At 46.5% G+C, this 22,942-nt stretch overlaps 1 protein-coding gene across 1 annotated transcript in view; it reads left to right on the top strand.

Moving 5' to 3' along the window:
* LOC135908708 (uncharacterized) overlaps positions 1-22,942 on the top strand; it is an 834,911-nt gene that overhangs the window by 261,604 nt on the left and 550,365 nt on the right. The window contains exons 7-9 of the mRNA XM_070536550.1: positions 3,546-3,598; positions 11,077-11,129; positions 16,779-16,894. Of these exons, the coding sequence (XP_070392651.1) occupies positions 3,546-3,598; positions 11,077-11,129; positions 16,779-16,894 (222 nt within the window). The remainder of the gene's footprint in view (positions 1-3,545; positions 3,599-11,076; positions 11,130-16,778; positions 16,895-22,942) is intronic.

Raw genomic sequence — 22,942 nt, forward strand, 5'->3', positions numbered from 1 at the left:
CACTGGTCCCAACTAGTAATCTCTTCTTCATGTGTTTCGAACCAGACCCGTGCTGTTTTCTTGAGGTAGAATATTATTTTAGCCAGCATAAGCGTGGTATCCCACCTGTTGTAGGCGCTGACCCGTTCATAATTCTGTAATCAGTCATCGACGTCCACGTTGTCACTCCCGGAAAACATGCCAGGGTCGCGAGGCTGGGCCAGGATGACCGTCGGTGGCGACGACGGGGCCGCGGTTGAACTCTCTCCTTGGGATGACATGGCGGCCAGGTTACGTCCGCTGCGGAGCTCGGTCTTGCTCGAGTGATTACCCCGCACGTCCACCAATGATGTTACGGGTAGGAAGAAGCGTTTGTCTATTTACAAGTGGCTTTTAATGGCTGAGCCAACAAGCGTAGAGCAGCGATACTGCTAAACACTTCTTCGTCGTCGCTAAGACCACCGTCAGCGTCGTCTTTTTTCCACATTACCGACTGTGACAATATGTTTCTTTATACCGCTCATACGACAAGCTGTTTATTCAATTTATTCTTTACTTGTACAAATTTTATGCATGTTAACTTACGGCTTCATGCTTTTACAATGCATGAGGAATTCATTGTGAATTTGTTGTGAAATGCTCGTGCACAATGCCAGCTGTTTTACGAATGACCGGTACCTTGTCAGGCTTTTGTCTTGGCGCCCTCTATTCGTTGAAAAGGAAATAAACTTTCACTTTCGCTTTCACTTCTACTCCAGGCACTATTGAAAGGCTGCGAATAAAATGAGCTATGTAATTACAGACACTCTACATTAGCCAGAGCTGTTTCAGTGATATATATACCACGTGATATTGCTTGGGTTGGCAGCAGTTTATAACATTCATCCTAAAACATCGCAAAAGAATTGTCAATTCGGCTTACAGCGTATCTGCTCAGTAAAAGTTGATGGGTCTACACGAGCTATTTATCAGCACCTAAATATGCGCAGGCAAGAAATTAATAATATAAGAAAGCATATTTCAGGTATTCTTTCGGCTGTGTGCTAACAAACTGCGATAGCAGCATTTTTCGGCTGTGAATACCTGCTTATTACTGAAAATAATTGCTTTCCGCCGCTACAGGGAACTCGACAACGATCTGGCGGTTATATGAAGATGTGTTCATTTAAATAAGGTGCACTGAAAAATATGTATGATCTTATTTGAAATCTAACCACTACACATAAAAACTGTTTTAAATTTCTAGTCAATCTAAATTTATCATCCGCACATCAATGCGCCAAGCTTACGGTAGGCAAACGCAATATAACGTTGCAATCGCCACCACACATTGTTCTTTAGGCCGTCCAAAATCGATGCAGTGCTGAGCATGGATGGGAAAAAAATTGAACGTTAAGGATGCAGTGAAACCATAAGAAGCGTCAGAACTTCCACAGTAATACATGCACAAATCTCGGAATTAAAAAGAGAAAAGAAAAACGTTGAGCCGCAGGACATGTCGAATGCAAGAGTATCCTGAAATTTAGCCCTTTGAAACCACCTTGCTTGTAAAGCGCACAACTTCATGCGTCGTTTCCTAATTCACTCCGTCTGGCTACTTATAAAATATATACCATGCGCAAAACGAATGCATTTACCATTGTAAGATCCATGCTTCTGTGTATCCCAGTTCATCCCACATCAAAGACGGTGGCCACCAGCACCGACTTCTGTCTACTTGTTGTTTCCCCTATATTAATTCTAACACTCACAAATATTCGTGGCCACTTTGCTGCGTATTTCTATACGTAGGCTCCGTAGGAATGACGACCACAAACGAGCATTTTTCACGATAGGAGTGCGCTGCACTCCTATCGGACAAGACTGCAAGCAATCAGGTGGTGTGGCGCCCAGTCGGTGGGCCAGCTATGCATAGAAGGAAAAGATAAAAGGAAGAGGTGAATGAAGAAAACGGCGTCAACGCCACGCTTTGCCCCGGTGGACCTAGGCCGACCGCGTTCTTTGGGCGGCTGCGACAGAGGGAGATAACGAGGACAATAGTGACCCGGCCGCGTTCCCCTCTGCCTGCGAGAGTACCCAATTCGACACAGCAGCATGTAGCTGTCTGAGCGCTTGATTGATAGCATTAAACAGGCTCCCGTGGCTGCGTGGGGGAGAGGCGGGGGGGGGGGGGGCTGAAGGATGGAAAGTTAGGCAAAAAAAAATCGGGAATGCGCCGTGCCAAAGACAGGCAAAGACGAGAGGGCGTTGACACGGACAAGCACAAACCTTCAACAAAGTTTTATTTCTGTCGAGGACATCTATACAAGGAGCTTCCTACACATGCACGAACAAACAAATCTATTGGAATAGGAGCATGACCATCATGTCACCGCAACATACAATGCATGATAAACAAAGTTTCACTAATACATATGGGCTCTTTCTCAATGCAGTATAAAATGCTTCCGTCAGCTCTGTGGCACTGTAATTCTGGATTCTCCTCAGAATCCTGATCCTCCAAAGCCGCGGAGCGTACATGCAAAATATACAATGCGTAGGCAAATTCGCAATACCGTTGTTTCTTCTGGAAACTCATGTTCCCAGGCACCATCAATAAAGCAGCGGCTAGTTTGCCCGTTATGCGACTTCCCCGGTTTGCTACGTTGTGCATTGGCTTTTCTCTTTAAAGGACGCATTTCGGTGAAGGCGAAGTGCAAAAACGGCCGTGTACCATGCATGGAATTCACATGGAAGAACCATAGGTGGTTAGCACAAATCCTAGGTCCTTCCCCCCACAAATCCCCAACCACGCGCCTCATAATCACATTGTGTTTTAGACATGTAAAACTCCATATTTCAAGTTTCTATTAACATATTTAAACGTCACTTAAGCTTAACACGTTTGCTTACTTCAAGCCCTGTATTGTTCCAAGAAAGACAGCTTAGTAACCCATGCTGGCAAATCCACACGAATGTCGGTGAAGTATTTGCCGTCTTTTTCAATGGCAGTGCTAATATTGTATTGCACTGCAATGGCAGTGCTACTATTGTATTGCTAATATAATATTGCTAATATTGGCTGTACAATGGTACAGCCAATATTGCATTCACATTGTTTATGTTGGGCCATCATTGGGCAAACAATCAGAATGGCACAGACAACATTGGAACCACGCTGTTAACGCGAGGCCATCATTGGGCAAGCAATCAGAATGGCACTGCAAATATTGGAACCAAGCTGTTAAACTTAGGCCATCACTAGGCCAGTAACTGCAAATACGTATCCACTTCGGCCCAAGCTGATGTGCCACCTGGGCAGTGTCTTGGTTGTCTGGTTGACCACGTACCCCACCGGTACATGTCAAATTTGTACATGAGTGCCAATGACAATGGAGGAAAATCTGCATTGCGGCAGTTTGATTTGCTCCACCATCCTTGGAACACTTTCATCATTCCGACTCAATTTCAATGCGGACTTTGGAGCCACAAATTCCGCTTACCGCTTCTTGGGAAGGTGCCTCGAGTCGCGAGCTGAAAATTAGTACAATAGGCGAATTTATATAGAGGAACTTGCTTTTGTGCAGGCCGCATCGTTGACAGACCATACGTCGAGGATCATCACTTTGGATACCTAGAGGTAAGAGATGCTTGTTCCAAATTTCACGCTTACAGGACCTTACTGCTAACTCTTTGCGTTTATGATTTATCCCACTTAATGAACTGTGTTCAAAGAAGAGGAACGCAGAGATTTAAAGGCATTGAACAAATAACCTTTTTGGATGATCATGCGAAAAATCAGTAACAATTAAGGGTAACCATCCGGCATTTTCCCATTCGTGCGCATGGACGTGGCTGCTAATAATTTCACCGCATGCGAAGTAGGCTCCATTTTAAGGAAGGGGAGCTCCTACCTTTTTCACCCGAGCGGGCAATCTGCGCCCCGTGTGGATGAGCCACGAGAATCCCTCTTGTCATGTTCTAACATTTGCTTTGACGTTGTTATGTTGATCGGAAATTGGTATGAACCCGTGACTAGAATCATTACCATGTGGGACGCATTGCATAAGTTGTTCAGATAGAAGTGGCAGACGTATAGTGCTCATGATAACATATATTTAAATGTATTGTTCTACATGGGCACGGAAGCACAGCCAAAATGCCGACTGATAATACCTTCTTCTTCCTTGTACATATATTTGCCACTGCACTGCTCATAACAGCAGGACGGAATGACACATGTCGATTAGAGTGCGTGAGGCGGCTGCCCAGCGCCTGCGACGCTATTTTCCACAAGCCAACGACGGTGGTACTTGGATATAGTGACGCCTGTCATCACGGTCGCCGTACGTCATCAACAGATAGAGCAATCAACGAATGGAGGGAATCGTCAACGCCAGACGCCACAGCACTGTTTTCAAAAGCGTTGTGCCACCATGGAAGCCTTTGCGGGCAGGGCAGCAATGCCAAAATGCTGACTGATAGTCGCTTCTTCTTCCTTGTACAGATATTTGCCAATGCGCTGCTCATACCAGCAGGACAGAAAGACCCATGTCGATAGGAGTGCGCGTGGCGGCTGCCCAGCGCCTTCGACGCTGTTTTCCACAAGCCAACAATGGAGCTACTTGGGCATGAGGACGCCTGTCATCGCTGTCGTCGCGCATCATCAACACATCGAGCAATCAACCAATGGAGGCAATCTTCAACGCCAGACGGCACAGCACTGTTTTCAAAAGCGTTGTGCCACCACAGAAGCCTTTATGGACATGGCAGCGCAGGCAAAATGCTGACTGATTATACCCTCGTTTTCCCTGTACAGATATTTGCCACTGCGCTGCTCATAACAGCAGGACGAAATGACACACGTCGATTGGAGTGCGCGTGACGGCTGCCCAGCGCCTGCGACACTGTTTTCCACAAGCGAACGACGGTGGTACTTGGATAAAGTGACGCCTGTCATCACGGTCGTCGCACATCATCAACAGATAGAGCAATTAAAGAATGGAGCCAATCGTGAACGGCAGACGGCGTATCACTGTCTTCAAAAGTGTTGTGCCACCACAGAAGCCTTCATGGGCATGGCAGCACAGCCAAAATACGGACCCTAGTACCTTCTTCTTCCTTGCACAGATATTTGCCACTGCGCTGCTCATAACAGCAGTACGGAAAGACACATGTCGATTGGAGTGCGCGAGGTGGCTGGGCAGCGCCAACGACACTGTTTTCCACAAGACAACGATGGTGGTGATTGGGCATAATGACGCCTGTCATCGCGGTCATCGCACATCATCAACAGATAAAGCAACCAACGAATGGAGGCAATCTTCAACGGCAGCCGGCGGAGCACTGTATTCAAAAGTGTTGTGCCACCACGGAAGCCCTCATTGGCATGGCATGCACAGCCAAAATGCTGACTGATAATCCGTTTTTCTTCCTTGTACAGATATTTGCCTTTGCGCTGCTGATAACAGCAGGACGGACAAACACATGTCGATTGGAGTGCGCGTGTCGCCTGCTCAGCGCCTACGACGCTGTATTCCACAAGCCAACGGCGAAGAAACTTGAACATAATGACGCCTGTCATCACCGTCGTCGCACATTATCCACAGATGGCGAAATCAACGAATGGAGGCAATCTTAAATGGCAGACGGCACAGCACTGTATTCAAAAGCGTCGTGCCACCACGGAAGCCTTCGTGGGCATGGCAGCACAGCCAAAATGCGGACTCATAGTACCCTCTTCTTCCTTGTACCGATATGTGCGACTATGCTGCTCATAACAGGAGGACAGAACGACACATGTCGATTGGAGTGCGCGAGGTGGCTGCGAAGCGCACACGACGGTGCTTTCCACAAGCCAACGACGGAGGTACTGGGGCTTAATGACGCCTGTCATCGCGGCCGTCGCACATCATCAACAGATAGAGCAATCGATCAGTGGAGGCAATTTTCAACGGCAGACGGCGCAGCACTGTATTCAAACGCGTTGTGCCACCACGGAAGCCTTCATGGGTATGGCAGCACAGCCAAAATGCCGACTGATAATACTTTCTTCTTCCTTGTACAGATATTTGCCGCTGCGCTGCTCATAACAGCGGGACAGAATGACACATGTCGATTGTAGTGCGCGAGACGGCTGCCCAGCGCCTGCGACTCTGTTTTCCACAAGCGAACGATGGTGGTACTTGGATATAGTGACGCCTGTCATCACTGTCGTCGCACATCATCAACAGATGGAGCAATCAACGAATGGAGGTAGTCTTCAACGCCAGACGGCACACCACTGTTTTCAAAAGCGTTGTGACACCGCGAAAGCCGTCATGGGCATGGCAGCACAGCCATAATGCGGACTGATAGTACCTTATTCTTCCTTGTACAGATATTTGCCGCTGCGCTTCTCATAACAGCAAGAGGGAAAGACACATGTCGACTGGAGTGCGCGAGGCGGCTGCGCATCGCCAACGATGCTGTTTTCCACAAGACAGCGATGGTGGTGATTGGGCATAATGACGCCTGTCATCGCGGTCATCGCACATTATCAACAGGTAAAGCAACCAACGAATGGAGGCAATCTTCAACGGCAGACGGCGGATCACTGTATTCAAAAGTGTTGTGCCAGCACAGAAGCCCTCATGGACATGGCATGCACAGCCAAAATGCTGACTGATAATCCGTTCTTCTTCCTTGTACAGATATTTGGCACTGCGTTGCTGATAACAGCAGGACGGAACAACACATGTCGATTGGAGTGCGCGTGGCGCCTGCCCAGCGCCTACGACGCTGTATTCCACAAGCCAATGGCGAAGATGCTTGGGCATAATGACGCCTGTCATCACTGTGGTCGCACATTATCCACAGATGGCGCAATCAACGAATGGAGGCAATCTTCAGTGGCAGACGGCACAGCTCTGTATTCAAAAGCGTTGTGCCACCACGGAAGCCTTCGTGGGCATGGCAGAACAGCCAAAATGCGGACTCATAGTACCTTCTTCTTCCTTGTACAGATATGTGCCACTGCGCTGCACATAAGAGCAGGACAGAACGACACATATCGATAGGAGTGCGCGTGGCGGCTGCGCAGCGCACACGACAGTGCTTTCCACAAGCCAACGACGGAGGTACTGGGGCATAATGACGCCTGTCATCGCGGTCATCGCAGATCATCAACAGGTAAAGCAACCAACGAATGGAGGCAATCATCAACGCCAGACGGCGCAGAACTGTATTCAAAAGCGCTGTGCCACCACGGAAACCTTCATGGGCAGGGCAGCACAGCGAAAATGCTGACTGATGATCCCTTCTTCTTCCTTGTACAAATATTTTCCACTGCGCTGCTCATAACAGCAGGACAGAATGACAAATGTTGATAGGAGTGCGCGTGGCGGCTGCCCAGCGTCTAAGACGCTGTTGTCAGCAAGCCAACGACGGAGGTACATGGGCCTAATGACGCCTGTCATCACGATCGTCGCACATCATCAACAGATAGAGCAATCCACGAATTGAGGCAATCTTCAACGGCAGATGGCGCAGCACTGTATTCAAAAGCGTTGGGCCAAGACGGAAGCCTTCACGTCATGGTATGACAGCCAAAATGCTGACTGATAATCCGTCCTTCTTCCTTGTACAGATATTTGCCACTGCGCTGCTCACAACAGCAGGACGGAACAACACATGTCGATGCGAAAGCGCGTGGCTTGCGCCCAGCGCCTGGGACGCTGTTTTCCACAAGCCAACGATGAAGCCACTTGGGCATAATGACGCCTGTCATCACGATCGTCGCGCATCGTCAAAAGATAGAGCAATCCACGAATTGTGGCAATCTTCAACGCCAGACGGCACAGCCCTCTTTTCAAAAGCGTTCTGCCACTACGGAAGCCTTCATGGGCATGGCAGCACAGCCAAAATGCCGACTGATAATACCTTCTTCTTCCTTGTACATATATTTGCCACTGCGCTGCTCATAACAGCAGGACGGAATGACACATGTCGATTAGAGTGCGCGAGGCGGCTGCCCAGCGCCTGCGACGCTGTTTTCCACAAGGCAACGACGGTGGTACTTGGATATAGTGACGCCTGTCATCGCGGTCGCCGTACGTCATCACCAGATAGAGCAATCAACGAATGGAGGGAATCTTCAACGCCAGACGCCACAGCACTGTTTTCAAAAGCGTTGTGCTACCACGGAAGCCTTCGCGGCCAGGGCAGCACAGCCAAAATGCTGACTGATAGTCGCTTCTTCCTTGTACAGATATTTGCCAATGCGCTGCTCATAACAGCAGGACAGAACAACACATGTCGATTGTAGTGTGCGAGGCGGCTGCCCATTGCCTTCGACGCTGTTTTGCACAAGCCAACAATGGAGCTACTTGGGCATAAGGACGCCTGTCATCACGGTCGTCGCACATCATCAACAGATCGAGCAATCAACCAATGGAGGCAGTCTTCAACGCCAGACGGCACAGCACTGTTTTCAAAAGCGTTGTGCCACCACGGAATCCTTCATGGGCATGGCAGCACAGCCAAAATGCCGACTGATAGTACCTTCTTCTTCCTTGCACAGATATTTGCCGCTGTGCTGTTCATAACAGCAGGACGGAAAGACCCATGTCGATAGGAGTGCGCGTGGCGGCTGCCCAGCGCTGGGACGCTGTTTTCCACAAGCGAACGACGGTGGTACTTGGATATAGTGACGCCTGTCATCGCGGTCGTCGCACATTATCAATATTTAGAGCAATAAAAGAATGGAGCCAATCGTGAACGGCACAGGGCGTATCACTGTCTTTAAAAGTGTTGTGCCACCATAAAAGCCTTCATGGGCATGGCAGTTCAGCCAAATGGCGGAATGATTATACCCTCTTCTTCCTTGTACAGTTGTTTGCCACTGCGCTGCTCATAACAGCAGGACAGAACGACACATGTCGATTGGAGTGCGCGTGGCGGCTGCCCAGCGCCGGCTACGCTGTTTTCCACAAGCGAACGACGGTGGTACTTGGACATTGCGACGCCTGTCATCGCGGTCGCCGTACGTCATCAACAGATAGAGCAATCAACGAACGCAGGCAGTCTTCAACGCCAGACGGCACAGCACTGTTTTCAAAAGGGTTGTGCCACCACGGAAGCGTTCATGGACATGGCACCACAGCCAAAATGCGGAGTCATAGTACCTTCTTCTTCCTTGTACAGTTGTTTGCCACTGCGCTGCTCATAACAGCAGGACAGAACGACACATGTCGAATGCAGTGCGCGAGGTGGCTGCCCAGCGCCTTCGACGCTGTTTTCCACAAGCCAACGACGGAGCTACTTGGGCATAATGACGCCAGTCATCACTGTCGTCGCACATCATCAACAGATGGAGCAATCAACGAATGGAGGCAATCTTCAACGCTAGACGGCACAGCACTGTTTTCAAAATCGTTGTGCCACCACGGAAGCCTTGATGGGCATGCTGCACAGCCAATATGCCGACTGATAATACCTTCCTCTTCCTTGTACAGATGTTTGCCACTGCGCTGCTCATAACAGTAGTACGGAATGACATATGTCGATTGGAGTGCGCGTGGCACCTGCCCAGTGCCTACGACGCTGTTTCCACAAGCCAACGACGGAGTTACATGGGCATAATGAAGCCTGTCATTGCGGTCGTCGCACATCATCAACAGATAGAGCAATCAACGAATGGAGGCAATCTTCAACGGCAGACGGCGCAGCGCTGTATTCAAAAGCCTTGTGCCACCACGTAAGCCTTCATGGGCATGGCAGCACAGCAAAAATGCTGACTGATAATCCGTTCTTCTCCTAGGGAACAGTGCTGCGCACTCTGTTCCCCAGCGTAGAGACAGAGTGCAGTGCACTCTTTCTCCCTAGTGTCTCTCGCTGCCTGTCACGCGGTCTTCAGCCCGTTTTCTTCTTCTAGCTGGACAACGTTCATATGGGCCAGTGCAACGGATGGCGTGATTCGTTGCGGCGGGGTTTGGCGGGGTGCGCCATTGCGAACATGCACTACATCCATTTAGGATCGTGACTTGCAACGTCTCCTAACAATCTGCGTATCCGGTTACCATTTCATGTTTACTTCAACTATCGATTACTGGAGATGCTGTACTTTTTTGTTTGCTTACGGGGGTTGGAACCACTGCTTACAGGGACACAAACGACTGCTGAAGGGGGTATGAGCCATTGCATGTTTGCTTTCTTTTGGGAGTGTGAGTCATTTGCTGATGCTTGATTCCAATGAACGTATGCACTGTTCTGTTCAGTTTACTGAATGCGTGTAGCCTCGGAATAACGAGGATGATGAGCCATTGCATCTATCCTTGATTATGTGCCCTTTTGATAATGATAATTTTCGCTCATGGACAGACACGAAAAATTTCTACCACCGAGATGCTAACAGCGTCGCTGTGAAAATACATGTTATTTGCCCTCTATGAGCACCTTATGCCTAAACTCATAAAGCACTTCTAAAAATGGGAAATGCCTCGCAGCAGACCTAATTTGGAGAAGGTAGATTATACTTCATCATCCGTAACATAGTATTAATTTTTGGGACTGAAATCGCAAGAATTTTACACCGAACCAACGTAGACAATAATTTTGTATTTTAATATAATTGGTAATGTACATAGTACAGATTTTATGCCGCATAATACTTTTTGTTTGAGCAAATCAATGGTCGCGGTGAAATATGTGAATTTGTTGGCTAGCACAAACAGAGTCAAGTGATTTTGTAAGATATAGTCATTGTAAATATTATTTTGTTCTGGTTTTCAATGAGATTATGTCTCGCGCATTTGTCTATATGAGTCGATTTATGTGGTATCCTTCGACAGGCCTGTTAGAGTTGGTGGGAGTGTCGTCAATCTGCCTTAAAGCCCTGTTATCTCTCACTCCATTGGGTATGAAATATTTAACTTTTGTTTTCTTAAAGAACTGCAGGTGTCAGCGCTGACAACGCGCTACAGTCATCACACCAAAAAATTCACATGCGCAGATGTCACTGATGTCTAAGTTGTGATGTCGCGACGGTAGCATTACGCCCATACTTGTGCCACATGTTGAATTTCTGAGATATATGGGCAGTGGTTCACAAGACACGACCTCCTTGGTTTCTCGTTTCAGGATGGCAATGTTTTCCACTTGGTTCACACGAATGCCTATGGAGGCAGGAATGGGTGAGCATATAAAACAGATTATCATAAAAAGTGTGTGTGTGTTGTACTGCTTTGGTCGCTGTTGATTGCTGTTTTCGCTTTGTTGTTGTTTTAGTAGTATGTACCTCAGCTATTGTTTTGTTGGCACGCACAAACGTCAGCTTTGCCAGGGCAAGGTTGTAGGACACCCCTCTGCACCCCAGATGTGAGCTCATTGAGTGGATTCAACGTTTCAGTGTTTCGTCATAGCTATGTCATTGCGAAAATTTACGCGGAGAGCTTAATATATTTTATACATTCCATACAGCGAATCTTTCAGAAAATGTTTCTGCTGCGCAATAAAGATGATACTGGGAATAAAAGGAAGCGGAGAACGCGGGACAAGCTTCACTCTAAAGTTTACTACAGCTTTTCTCTGTGTCTTTTGATGTCTCCCAAAGACAATTCTGTTCAGTTCCTGAGCAGTGAAACATCGGCACTGTGAGGCATGCATAGCCAGGTGAGGCAATAATTGTTGACGGGAACGCTGAAAAAAAAATACATTGCTCAAGCTCTCGGACTAAGTGCAGTGGACCTTTGGTGCTATCAGAAGAACGAAGAAAAAAGAACCCACCAGCGAAATGCCTACAAGGCGGCGCAGGTTGACAACGACTCCAAGCCACAATTCCAAGCCACAAAGTAGCGAGAAGGCAAGAAAAATTACACGTGACGCACTTTCGCAACCGTTCGTCTACAAGGCTTCCACTACTAGACTTTCCATTACTAAAATTATTGCGTAAAAAAACATAAACTGGCATGCTTCCATCAGGAATGGCTAGCATTTCCTAATGTAGAATATGATTACATTATGAAGTCGTTATATTTTTTATTTATTTATTTATTTCAAGTACCTGCAGCGCCCGAAGGCATTATTGCAGGGGGGAATATACAGTGTACATAAGCTCGACAAAATACACAACTGGTCAAACAAAAATAACACAACAATAGAAAAATTTCACGCCACTATATGCTCAGCAGAAATGCTCTGAATGATGCTTCAGTGTGACAATCAGCAATTTCCTGCGGTAGCTGATTCCACTGTGATATTGTGTGTGGAAAAAATGAATGCTTGAAGACGTTTGTTCTACAAATAAGTTCTCTTATTTTTAAGTAGTGGTCACTTCTGTGAGACAATAAATGAGGAGCTAAAAGGTAAGTTTCTCTATCTATTTTAACCAGGCCGAAATAAATTTTCAAAAGCATTTCCAACCTCATGTTCTGTCTGCGTGTGCTTAATAATTCCCACCCCAAGTTATCCTTAAGTGCTGAAATACTAGAAGTAAAGTCATAGTTATTACAGACAAAACGGGCTGCGCGGTTTTGTACATGCTCGAGCATATTACAGTTTTGGTTTGCGGGTCCCAGGCCATACAGGCATACTCTAATATGGGTCTTGCGTTCGAAAAATAAAGTAGTTCTTTAATTTTGGGAGGAGCTAGCCGGAAGTTGCGTTTAACAAAATTTAGCATTTTACAGGCTTTCGCTGTAACACATTCAGCGTGCTTAGTCCAAGTTAAATTTGATGAAAAATAAACACCAAGATACTTATACTGAGTTACTCGCAATAGCTGGACATTGTCTTATGTATAATGAAATAGATGTGGATTTTGTTTACATGTAAAGGACAGGTACTGACACTTACTGGTGTAAAGACATTTGGCACCTAACGCACCAGCGTGTTATACAGTCCAAATTGCGTTGCAGATACTCGTGGTCAGTGACAGACCTAATGCAATGATAAATCACACAATCATCCGCACACAGACGCACTTTGCATGACACAACCTGAGTGAGCAATGTCATTGATGTAGACCAAAAACAGCAATGGCCCTAAAACAGATCCCTGGGGAACTCCCGATGTAACATCAACATAATCAGATTGTGAGCCATTAACTACAACACGTTGCATGCGTTCTTGTAGATAACATTTAATCCAATCAAACAATGAAGGATAGATACCGAGGGATGATAGCTTATACAACAGTAAAACATGGGGAACAGAATCAAATGCCTTTCTAAAATCTAGAAATATACAGTCAGTCTGTACACCGAGATCGAATGAATGAAAAAGATCGTGGCTGAATTCTAGGAGCTGGTTCGAACAAGAACGACCAGACCTAAAACCATGCTGATATTTGCTGAAAAAATTATTGTTTTCTAGATGTTTTATTAGGGAACTGTATACAATGTGCTCCAGTGTTTTACTACACACACTAGTTAGAGAAATTGGCCTGTAGTTGGAGGCAATATTTTTTGGAACACTTTTATGGATTGGTACCACGTTTGCAACTTTCCACTCCTTAGGTAAACAAGAAGTACTTAGTGATTTCTCAAAAATAATATCAAGATAGTGGGCAATTGTGTCAGAACAAGCCTTTAACACATGAGAAGGTATACCATCAGGACCACTTGCAGAAGAAACATTTATATTGCCAAGCAACTTAAGTATACCACCATGTGTGACGACCAGTTCCGGCATAGGTTCAAACACATTGTCGGGAATAGGCGGTAATTCATTCTGGCAGGGAGTTGAGAAAGATGATTGGAAATAAAGATTGAAGCAGGAAGCTTTATCGACATCATTAGTAAGAAGTACACTACCGTTTTTTAAGTTCGGGATGCCAATTGATTCTTTGGTAATCGTTTTTAAATACTTCCACATTTCTTTCGGGTTATTTTGTAACTTTGGGCCCAATGCTAAGAAGTATTTTTCCTTAGCAACCTTGTTTTTTACTTTTATATCTTTTCCAAGGGTTTTTAGCCTTACAAATACAGAAGGGTTACGCTGCATTCTATAAGCATTCAGAAGGCGATGTCTTTTATTAATCAATTGCTTGACTTCCCGAGTTACCCAAGGCTTATCACTACGATTTTTTGCAGACAAATGTTTCCATGGAACATGTGTGTCAACCAGGTGCTTTAGTGTGGAGCAAAATGTATCCCATAGGGTATTGCAATCTGCGGACTGAGCTAAATGACTGAATTCCTGCAGGAAAATAGCAAGATCATTAGACAATGAAACATAATTGCCTTTCTCAAAAAAGTATACCTTTCTTGGGTGATCATGTGCACATGAGAAGGGGACAATCTGCGCATGCGCCACAATGCAGTCATGGTCACTAATACCGGGAATTACGGCGTTATCAGACACAAGCAATGGCTGGTTTGAAAAAAGCAGATCTAAGATAGAAGAGCTATTCGGACCATACCTAGTAGGTTCAGTAACAAACTGATAAATGTCATTGGTAACTATTGCCTCGCGGAATGCTATAGACAGAGCGGAAGAATTGGCAAGGACAGGCTTATAGTGAACCCACTTCACGTCAGGCATGTTGAAATCACCGCCAATAATATAGTCAATATTTATTGTAGAAAGAAACTCGGATAGGGTTGGGAAGGTCTCAGGCGATGTGGAAGCGGGGGAACGGTAAAAGGAGCCAACTGTCAGTGATTGCCCAGTTTCAAATCGAATATTGCACCAAACTGACTCGGGACAATCAGTTCGGATTAACACGGGAGATGATTGAAAGCACGAGTCAACTAGTAGAAAGACACCACCGCCATGCGCATTGCGATCGGAACGGTAGACGTGAAAACCAAGCGGAAATACTTCGGAACTACCAACAGCTTCGTCGAGCCAAGACTCGGTACCTATAATCATGTGAGGTTTTACTGAAGAGGTCAGAGTAGCAAATTCATCAGTTTTGTTTTTTACACTTCTGCAGTTCACGACTAAAATGGTAAGCTCTGAAATTGGATGAGCGGAACGTCCCGTGCGCACACATTGCTTTGAGGACTTATTGTTCGGGTACCGCCCCTTCTGCTACTTTTTCAATTCAACAACAATATCCTGAGTTCCATCATAAACTTAGCACTTCTTATCAATGAGTAGCTTATCGTATCGAAGTTTGAAAGAGCAATTCAATGTTTTTGCATAACTTACAAGTTTAGATCGCGCAAGTCTGACGTCAGGGCTGAGATCCTCACGGATCGCAAAGTTAGTACCCTTGAGCATGATACCACGAGATAGGATACGTTCCTTATCCTTGAAGTTAACAAACTTTATAATGATAGGTCTGTTTTTGCTTCCGTGGGATTTACCAATCCGGTGAGCACGCTCTACACTTTCAGGGGTAATCTTTTCATCCAGTTGCGTTTCGAAGAAAGACAGTACTTTTTCCTTCGATACAGACCACGTCTCATCGGTTGAATCATCCAGGCCAAAAATAATGAGGTTGTTTCTTCTGGATCTGTTGCTCCCGCTATCAAGTGACGCCCTAAGCTTCATCATATCATGACGAAGGGCGTCGAGAGCGCACGGAGCTGAGGCTGCATTGAGCGTATCAATCAGTTTGAGAGAACGCATATCAGTTTCCAGAAGATTCACCCTGCTAAGAAGGGCTTGGACTGACGTATTCAGCACATTTTGCTGTTCTTTAACAACTTGTATTTCTTGAAGAAACCTCGCCTGATTCGTTTCCAAGCCTTTAACAACTTCAAAAATTTCCGTGATTTGGCACTGTCAGAACCTGTAGGTGCAGCATTGGTTTTGGGGCCAGGGTTACTCTCGATATCTCCCGAGAGCATTAACAGAACACTCGATACAGCATCAAAAGCAGAAACCAACCCTACAAGGCACTTTCACAAAACATATAGAAAGTTGGTGGGGCACGACACCGCTACTGTACAGCGATTAGAACTACGATAACATTTAGCAGCTTGTAAGTAACTGACCTGTGCGTAGAACGGGTGTGAGAACATGGCCAGAGCAGTGTCGTGCCCCGGACGCTCAGCTGACAAGTGCTGCTTATATATCCGCCCCTCGGATCGCGTGACGCTGGAAGGCTTTGGTTGCCAGGTGAGAGCAGATGTCGCACTCAGTCTTGGATGCTGGCAAGGAATTGGCTGGGAGCGGCGAAACTCAGCCAGCACATCGTCATCGATGACACTCGTCGAAGACCGCACCAGTGGCAAGGGAATGCGCGGCGTAGCGAAGCCCCCGAAGGAAGCTTTCAGGAGGGACAGCGCCAAGACCTGTGCGTAGAACGGGTGTGAGAACATGGCCAGAGCAGTGTCGTGCCGATTGACATTGTGTCACGTGTGACTTTATATGCCTTCTCGCTGTGTTTTTGTTTTGTTGTGTTTCTTTTGCGTTTGTTTTGCAGCCATGGTGCTTTTCTAATATATATATATATATATATATATATATATATATATATATATATATATATATATATATATATATATATATATATATATATAATTCGTTCAGATTCCATTAAAACCAGTTGCGTCTATTTCTTTCACCGTCCTATCTGTTAGGCTGAGTTTTGTCAGCAACAATTACTAAACATCAGTTTCGTGTTAGGTGAATTTCAAACCCATGTTTCACTCGTCTGCGACAATATTTGCACTGATCTGAGTGCAGTGTTGGCACATCATGGAATAATTATTGCGCGTTGTCCTAGGCACTCTCGTCTATGAGAAACAATAGGTGCACTGATTACTACATGGTGTTGCAACTTGGAGCATCATATATTCGATCGCTCTTTGAGGCGTTTGATGCCTAAGATGCGCCATATGAAATTGTTCGAGTAATATCTAAGTCGATGGTGCTCTCACTTCACGCAGTGTATACTTCGGATCCCTGTATGCACCTTCGTCCATAATGCGGCCCGTCGATTACAGCCTGGTGAGAACTGATGATGTCACAGTAGCAGGGCCTGCACGACTCTATATTGGGAGCGGTAAGTGATGGTTCTACGCTGCCTTTGCTTTGTTGGGCTGGTTTTTATCGGTGAAAAATTCAACCGGTATATTTGGCGTTCTTATGAGGTAACGCCTGCAACAAGACATAAGAAAACTGTAGAATATACAATAAGTTCGAACGCGCGTCATTTTACTTTCTTGCACTGCATCCCAAACATTCACGCACTTTTCAGATACATAGTGACTTTCAGAGATAAAATAACTATAAGGTTTTATGTCTCCGAGCCCCAATATATATGTATATATTGTAACAATGTTAATAAAACAACGCTATTTATCAAAGGCGAGCATGTACCCACAAGTAAAAGTCACTGCGGTCGTGAAGAAATCCCCGGCAGCCGCGTTCTCAAAACCGGCCTCGAACTGTCTTCCGCTTTCTCCTCGCGCGACACCTCGTGCGTGCGGCGCATGCGAGCCGGGTGCAACTGGCTGCCCGTGCCGTGAAGATCGCTGCCTGTTGTTGCTGAACAACACCACGGTACGGCATGCCCAGTGTCCAATACAAAGGGCGCGTAACTTGAATGTCTCCAAGTTTGTCACGGCATTATCCCCCTCCTTACCTCATCGGACAGATGCGTCAGAGGAAGTAGGGGTTCCTGTGGGCTCTCACTTTTTTTTTTCATGGCCTCTCCAGGTAGGATTTCATCCGGACAACATGCACAACTTCCGTGCAGTTGCGCCGTCTTGGGCTCTCGTGTCCAGCTGATTTCACTTCGTAAATGACGTCGCTTATACGACGAAGTATTTCGTAAGGGCCGAAGTATCGGCACAGAAGCTTTTCAGACAGTCCACGGCATCGCACTGGGGTCCATACCCACACCTTGTCACCGGGCTGGTAATGAGCTTCACTACGGCGCTGGTTGTACCGGCTGGAGTCGATGCGTTGGGGCGGCGTACTCGGTACCATGCGATCTGTCGTGCCTCCTCGGCTCGTTCCAAGAAATCGTCCAGGTCAGATGAGTTATTGTTGCCTTCATCTAACCGCAACATAGCATCCAAAGTTGTGGTTACTGCTCGGCCGAATACAAATTCAAACGGGCCGATTCGTGTTGTTTCTTGAACGGCCGTATATTATGCGAAGGTGATGTACGGCACAATTTCGCCCCACAGCCTACGTTCAATGTCGACTTACACCGAAAGCATGTCAGCCAGTATTCTGTTGAGGCGTTCAGTTAAACAGTTTGTCTGAGGGTGGTACACCGTAGTTGTCCTATGTTCAGTATGTGTCATTTGCAAGAAGCATTTCATTAGGTCTGCAGTAAAGGCCGTTCCACGATCGGTAATAACAACTGTGGGAGCGTCATGCCTGAGCACGATATTGTGGACAAAGAATTTTGCAACTTCGACAGCCGTTGCTCTGTACAGGGAATCAGTTTCTGCGTAACGGGTCTGATAGTCCTTGGCCACAACTATCCACTTTTTGCCTAACGATGATGTTGGGAAGGGTCCAAGGAGGTCCATACCGATTTGCTGGAATGGGGCTTTTAGTGGCTCTATTGGCTGGAGGAGGCCTGGCGGTTTTACGGATGGAGTCTTGCGCCTTTGACACTCCCGACAAATCTTGACATAGTGCTGCACTGATACTAATAACTTGGGTCAGTAATACTTCAGTCGAATCCTGGTGACAACGGCTCACGCCCATGCGTCCAGACGTCGGTTCAACGTGACATGCATGTAAAATTTCTTGTCGCATAGATGTGGGCCATCATCATCATCATCAGCCTAGTTACGCCCACTGCAGGCCAAAGGCCTCTCCCATACTTCTCCAACTACCCCGGTCATGTACTAATTGTGGCCATGTTGTCCCTGCAAACGTCTTAATGTCATCCGCCCACCTAACTTTCTGCCGCCCCCTGCTACGCTTCCCTACCCTTGGAATCTAGTTCGTAACCCTTAATGACCATCGGTTATCTTCCCTCCTCATTACATGTCTGGCCCATGCCCATTTATTTTTCTTGATTTCAACTAAGATGTCATTTACCCGCGTTTGTTGCCTCACCCAATCTGCTCTTTTCTTATCCCTTAACGTTACACCCATCATTCTTCTTTCCATAGCTCGTTGCGTCGTCCTCGATTTCCGCAGAAACCTTTTCGTAAGCCTCCAGGAGTCTGCCCCATATGTGAGTACTGGTAACACACAGCTGTTATACACTTTCTTTTTGACGCATAGTGGCAACCTGCTGTTCATGATTTGAGTATGCCTGCCAAACGCCCCCCAACCCATTCTTATTCTTCTGGTTATTTCAGTCTCATGATGCGGATCCGTGGTCACTACCTGCCCTAAGTAGATGTATTCCTTTACCACTTCCAGTGCCTCGCTACCTATCATAAACTGCTGTTCTCTTCCGAGACTGTTTAACATTACTTTATTTTTCTGCAGTATAATTTTCAGACCCACCCTTCTGCTTTGCCTCTCCAGGTCAGTGAGCATGCATTGCTATTGGTCTCCTGAGTAACTAAGCAAGGCAATATCATCAGCGAATCGCAAGTTGCTAAGGTATTCTCCATCAACTTTTATCGCCATTCTTCCCACTCCAGGTCTCTGAATACCTCCTGTAAACATGCTGTGAATAGCATTGGAGAGATCGTATCTCCCTGTCTGACGCCTTTCTTTATTGGGATTTTGTTTCTTTCTTTGTGGAGGACTACGTTGGCTGTGGAACCACTATAGATATCTTCCAGTATTTTTACATATGGCTCATCTACACCCTGATTCCGTAATGCCTCCATGACTGCTGAGGTTTCGACTGAATTAAACGCTTTCTCGTAGTCAATGAAAGCTATATATAAGGGTTGGTTATATTCTGCACATTTCTCTATCACTTGATTGATAGTGTGAATATGGTCTATTGTTGAGTAGCCTTTACGGAATCCTGCCTGGTCCTTTGGTTGACGGAAGTCTAAGGTGTTCCTGATTCTATTTGCGATTACCTTAGTAAATACTTTGTAGGCAACGGACAGTAAGCTGATCGGTCTATAATTTTTCAAGTCTTTGGCGTCCCCTTTCTTATGGATTAGGATTATGTTAGCGTTCTTCCAAGATTCCGGTACGCTGGAGGTTATGAGGCATTGCGTATACAGGGTGGCCAGTTTCTCTAGAACAATCTGACCACCATCCTTCAAAAAATCTGCTGTTACCTGATCCTCCCCAGCTGCCTTCCCCCTTTGCATAGCTCCTAAGGCTTTCTTTACTTCTTCTGGCGTTACCTGTGGGATTTCGAATTCCTCCAGGCTATTCTCTCTTCTATTATCATAGTGGGTGCCACTGGTACTGTATAAATCCTCATAAAACTCCTCAGCCACTTGAACTATCTCATCCGTATTAGTAACGATATTGCCGGCTTTGTCTCTTAACGCACACAGCTGATTCTTGCCTATTCCTAGTTTTTTCTTCGCTGTTTTTAGGCTTCCTCCGTTCCTGAGAGCCTGTTCAATTGTATACGTATTATAGTTCCTGATGTCCGCTGTGTTACGCTTGTTGATTAACTTAAAAAGTTCTGCCAGTTCTATTCTAGCTGCAGGGTAAGAGGCTTTCATACAAGGGGTTTCTTGATCAGATCTTTCGTCTCCTGCGATAGCTTACTGGTTTACTGTCTAACGGCGTTACCATCGACTTCTATTGCGCACTCCTTAATGATGCCCATGAGATTGTCGTTCATTGCTTCAACACTAAGGTCCTCTTCCTGAGTTAAAGCCGAATACCTGTTCTGTAGCTTGATCCGGAATTCCTCTAGTTTCCCTCTTACCGCTAACTCATTGATTGGCTTCTTGTGTATCGGTTTCTTCAGTTCCCTCCTAAAGTCTAGCCTAATTCGAGTTCTTACCATCCTATGGTCGCTGCAGCGTACCTTACCCAGCACGTCTACATCTTGTATGATGCCAGGGTTCGCCAGGGTTGTATGATGCCATTTCTAGTCTCACCATTCGGGCTCCTCCACGTCCACTTTCCACTAACCCGCTTGCGGAAAAGGGTATTCATTATCCGCATATTATTCTGTTCTGCAAACTCTACTAAAAACTCTCCTCTGCTATTCCTAGAGTCTATGCCATATTCCCCTACGGACTTGTCTCCAGCCTGCTTCTTGCCTACCCTGGCATTGAAGTCGCCCATCAGTATAGTGTATTTTGCTTTGACTTTACCCATCGCCGATTCCACGTCTTCATAAAAGCTTTCGACTTCCTGGTCGTCATGACTGCATGTAGGGGCATAGACTTGTGTCACCTTCAATTTGTACCTCTTATTAAGTTTTACAACAAGACCTGCCACCCTCTCGGTAATGCTATAGAATTCCTGTATGTTACCAGCTATTTCCTTATTAATCAGGAATCTGACTCCTAGTTCTCGTCCTTCCGCTAGGCCCCGGTAGCATAGTACGTGCCCGCTTTTTACCACTGTATATGCTTCTTTTGTGCTCCTAACCTCACTGAACCCTATTATCGTTGCCGGGTTCAGATTCCAATGGCGGCCTGTCCGGAGCCAGGTATTCTAAGCACTCTCTGCAGCGTCAGAGATCTGACCGCCGCCGTGGTGAGTTGCTTCGCGGCTGCTGGGGACTGAGGGCCGGGGTTTGATTGTTGTATTCATATAGGAGGTTGTGGCCAGGTACTGCACCAGGGTGGCCAATCCTGCTCTGGTGAGAGAGTGCGTTACCGGTTCTGGTCACCGGGATCTGGCCGCACTCCAGGCCTGTTTGTGCAATTTTTTCAACACACGGTTTTTTTTGTATTTTCCGGTGGAGAATTGCGCTGCACCGGGATTTGAACCACGGTCCTCTTGCACGGGAGACGGATACTCTACCGTCCCCGCAGGAGTTATAAAAAAATTAAATTAAGGGGTCTTACGTGACAAAACCGCTTTCTGACTATGAGGCACGCCGTAGTGGAGGAATATGGTGGAAGAGTACGCGGCCAGCAGAGGCTGGGGGTGCTCGCCACAGAAATCGGAGCTGTTAATCATTGAGCCAAAACATCAAAGGAGACACGCTGGAAGCAGCAGACCCATCACTGTTTTCGTAAACGGAAATGAGGTTCCCAAGGTGGAGGAAATAATAATTCTGGGCATGTATATCCAGAGAAATGGATGCAAGCTCACGACAATCAAAAAGCTAGAAGGATACGCGGCGCAGGTAACGGGGATCTTTAGGAGAATTTCACTCAAAGGCAGGGGCCTCAAAGAGAACAGCCTCCTCAGACTCATGCAAGCCTTCATTACCAGCCGTATAGCGTATGCCACACCGTATCTTGTGTTTAGACGAGAAGAAAAGGATAAAATAGGTGCGATCATTAGGAAGAGTGTTAAGAGAGCCCTAGGGCTCCCACACTCGACCTCGACAGACCTCATCTTCAAAATGGGGGTACACAACACGCTAGTTGAACTCACTGAGGCACTACGAGTGTCTCAGTTGGAAAGATTAGGCCAGTCTAAAACAGGGAGAGAAATCATGGAATGGGTAGGAATTCAATGTGACAGGGGTGCCCCGACTGACAAGAAAGACATTCCGTTGGACGTGCGTAAGCGCTTCCGAATCGCGCCCCTACCTAAAAATATGCATCCTATCTACAACAAAGAGAGGAGAGCTCACAGGGCTAAGGCTCTAGTAAATAAACTTTTAGACACACCGGCGCATAACGTAGCGTACGTGGACGCCGCTTGCGGCAGAGACGGGGCTGCGGTATCGACGGGGGTTGATGGCGACGGGTGCGTTAAAATAGCGTGCTCCACGTGCACGAGGGACGCCTGTACAGCCGAGGAGGTTGCAGTAGCGCTCGCTTGTGCGGGAACAAAAGCGGGAGTAATATTATGCGATAACAAATTAGCTATCCGAAATTTTAACAAAGGGAGAATCTCGGAAGAAGCCCTCCAAATTCTACTCAAAAACCCTCCCAGGAGGGACATAACTTTTATTTGGGTACCAGCCCATGAAGAAGTCCCAGGCAACGAAGCCGCTCATGAGCTCGCCCGAGCACTCTACCACCGGGCAACTCTAGAGCAGCCAGTTCCAGGGATAAAAGTTAGCCTGATCACG

Source organism: Dermacentor albipictus, chromosome 3, assembly GCF_038994185.2.
Source record: "Dermacentor albipictus isolate Rhodes 1998 colony chromosome 3, USDA_Dalb.pri_finalv2, whole genome shotgun sequence".
NCBI lineage: Eukaryota > Metazoa > Arthropoda > Arachnida > Ixodida > Ixodidae > Dermacentor > Dermacentor albipictus.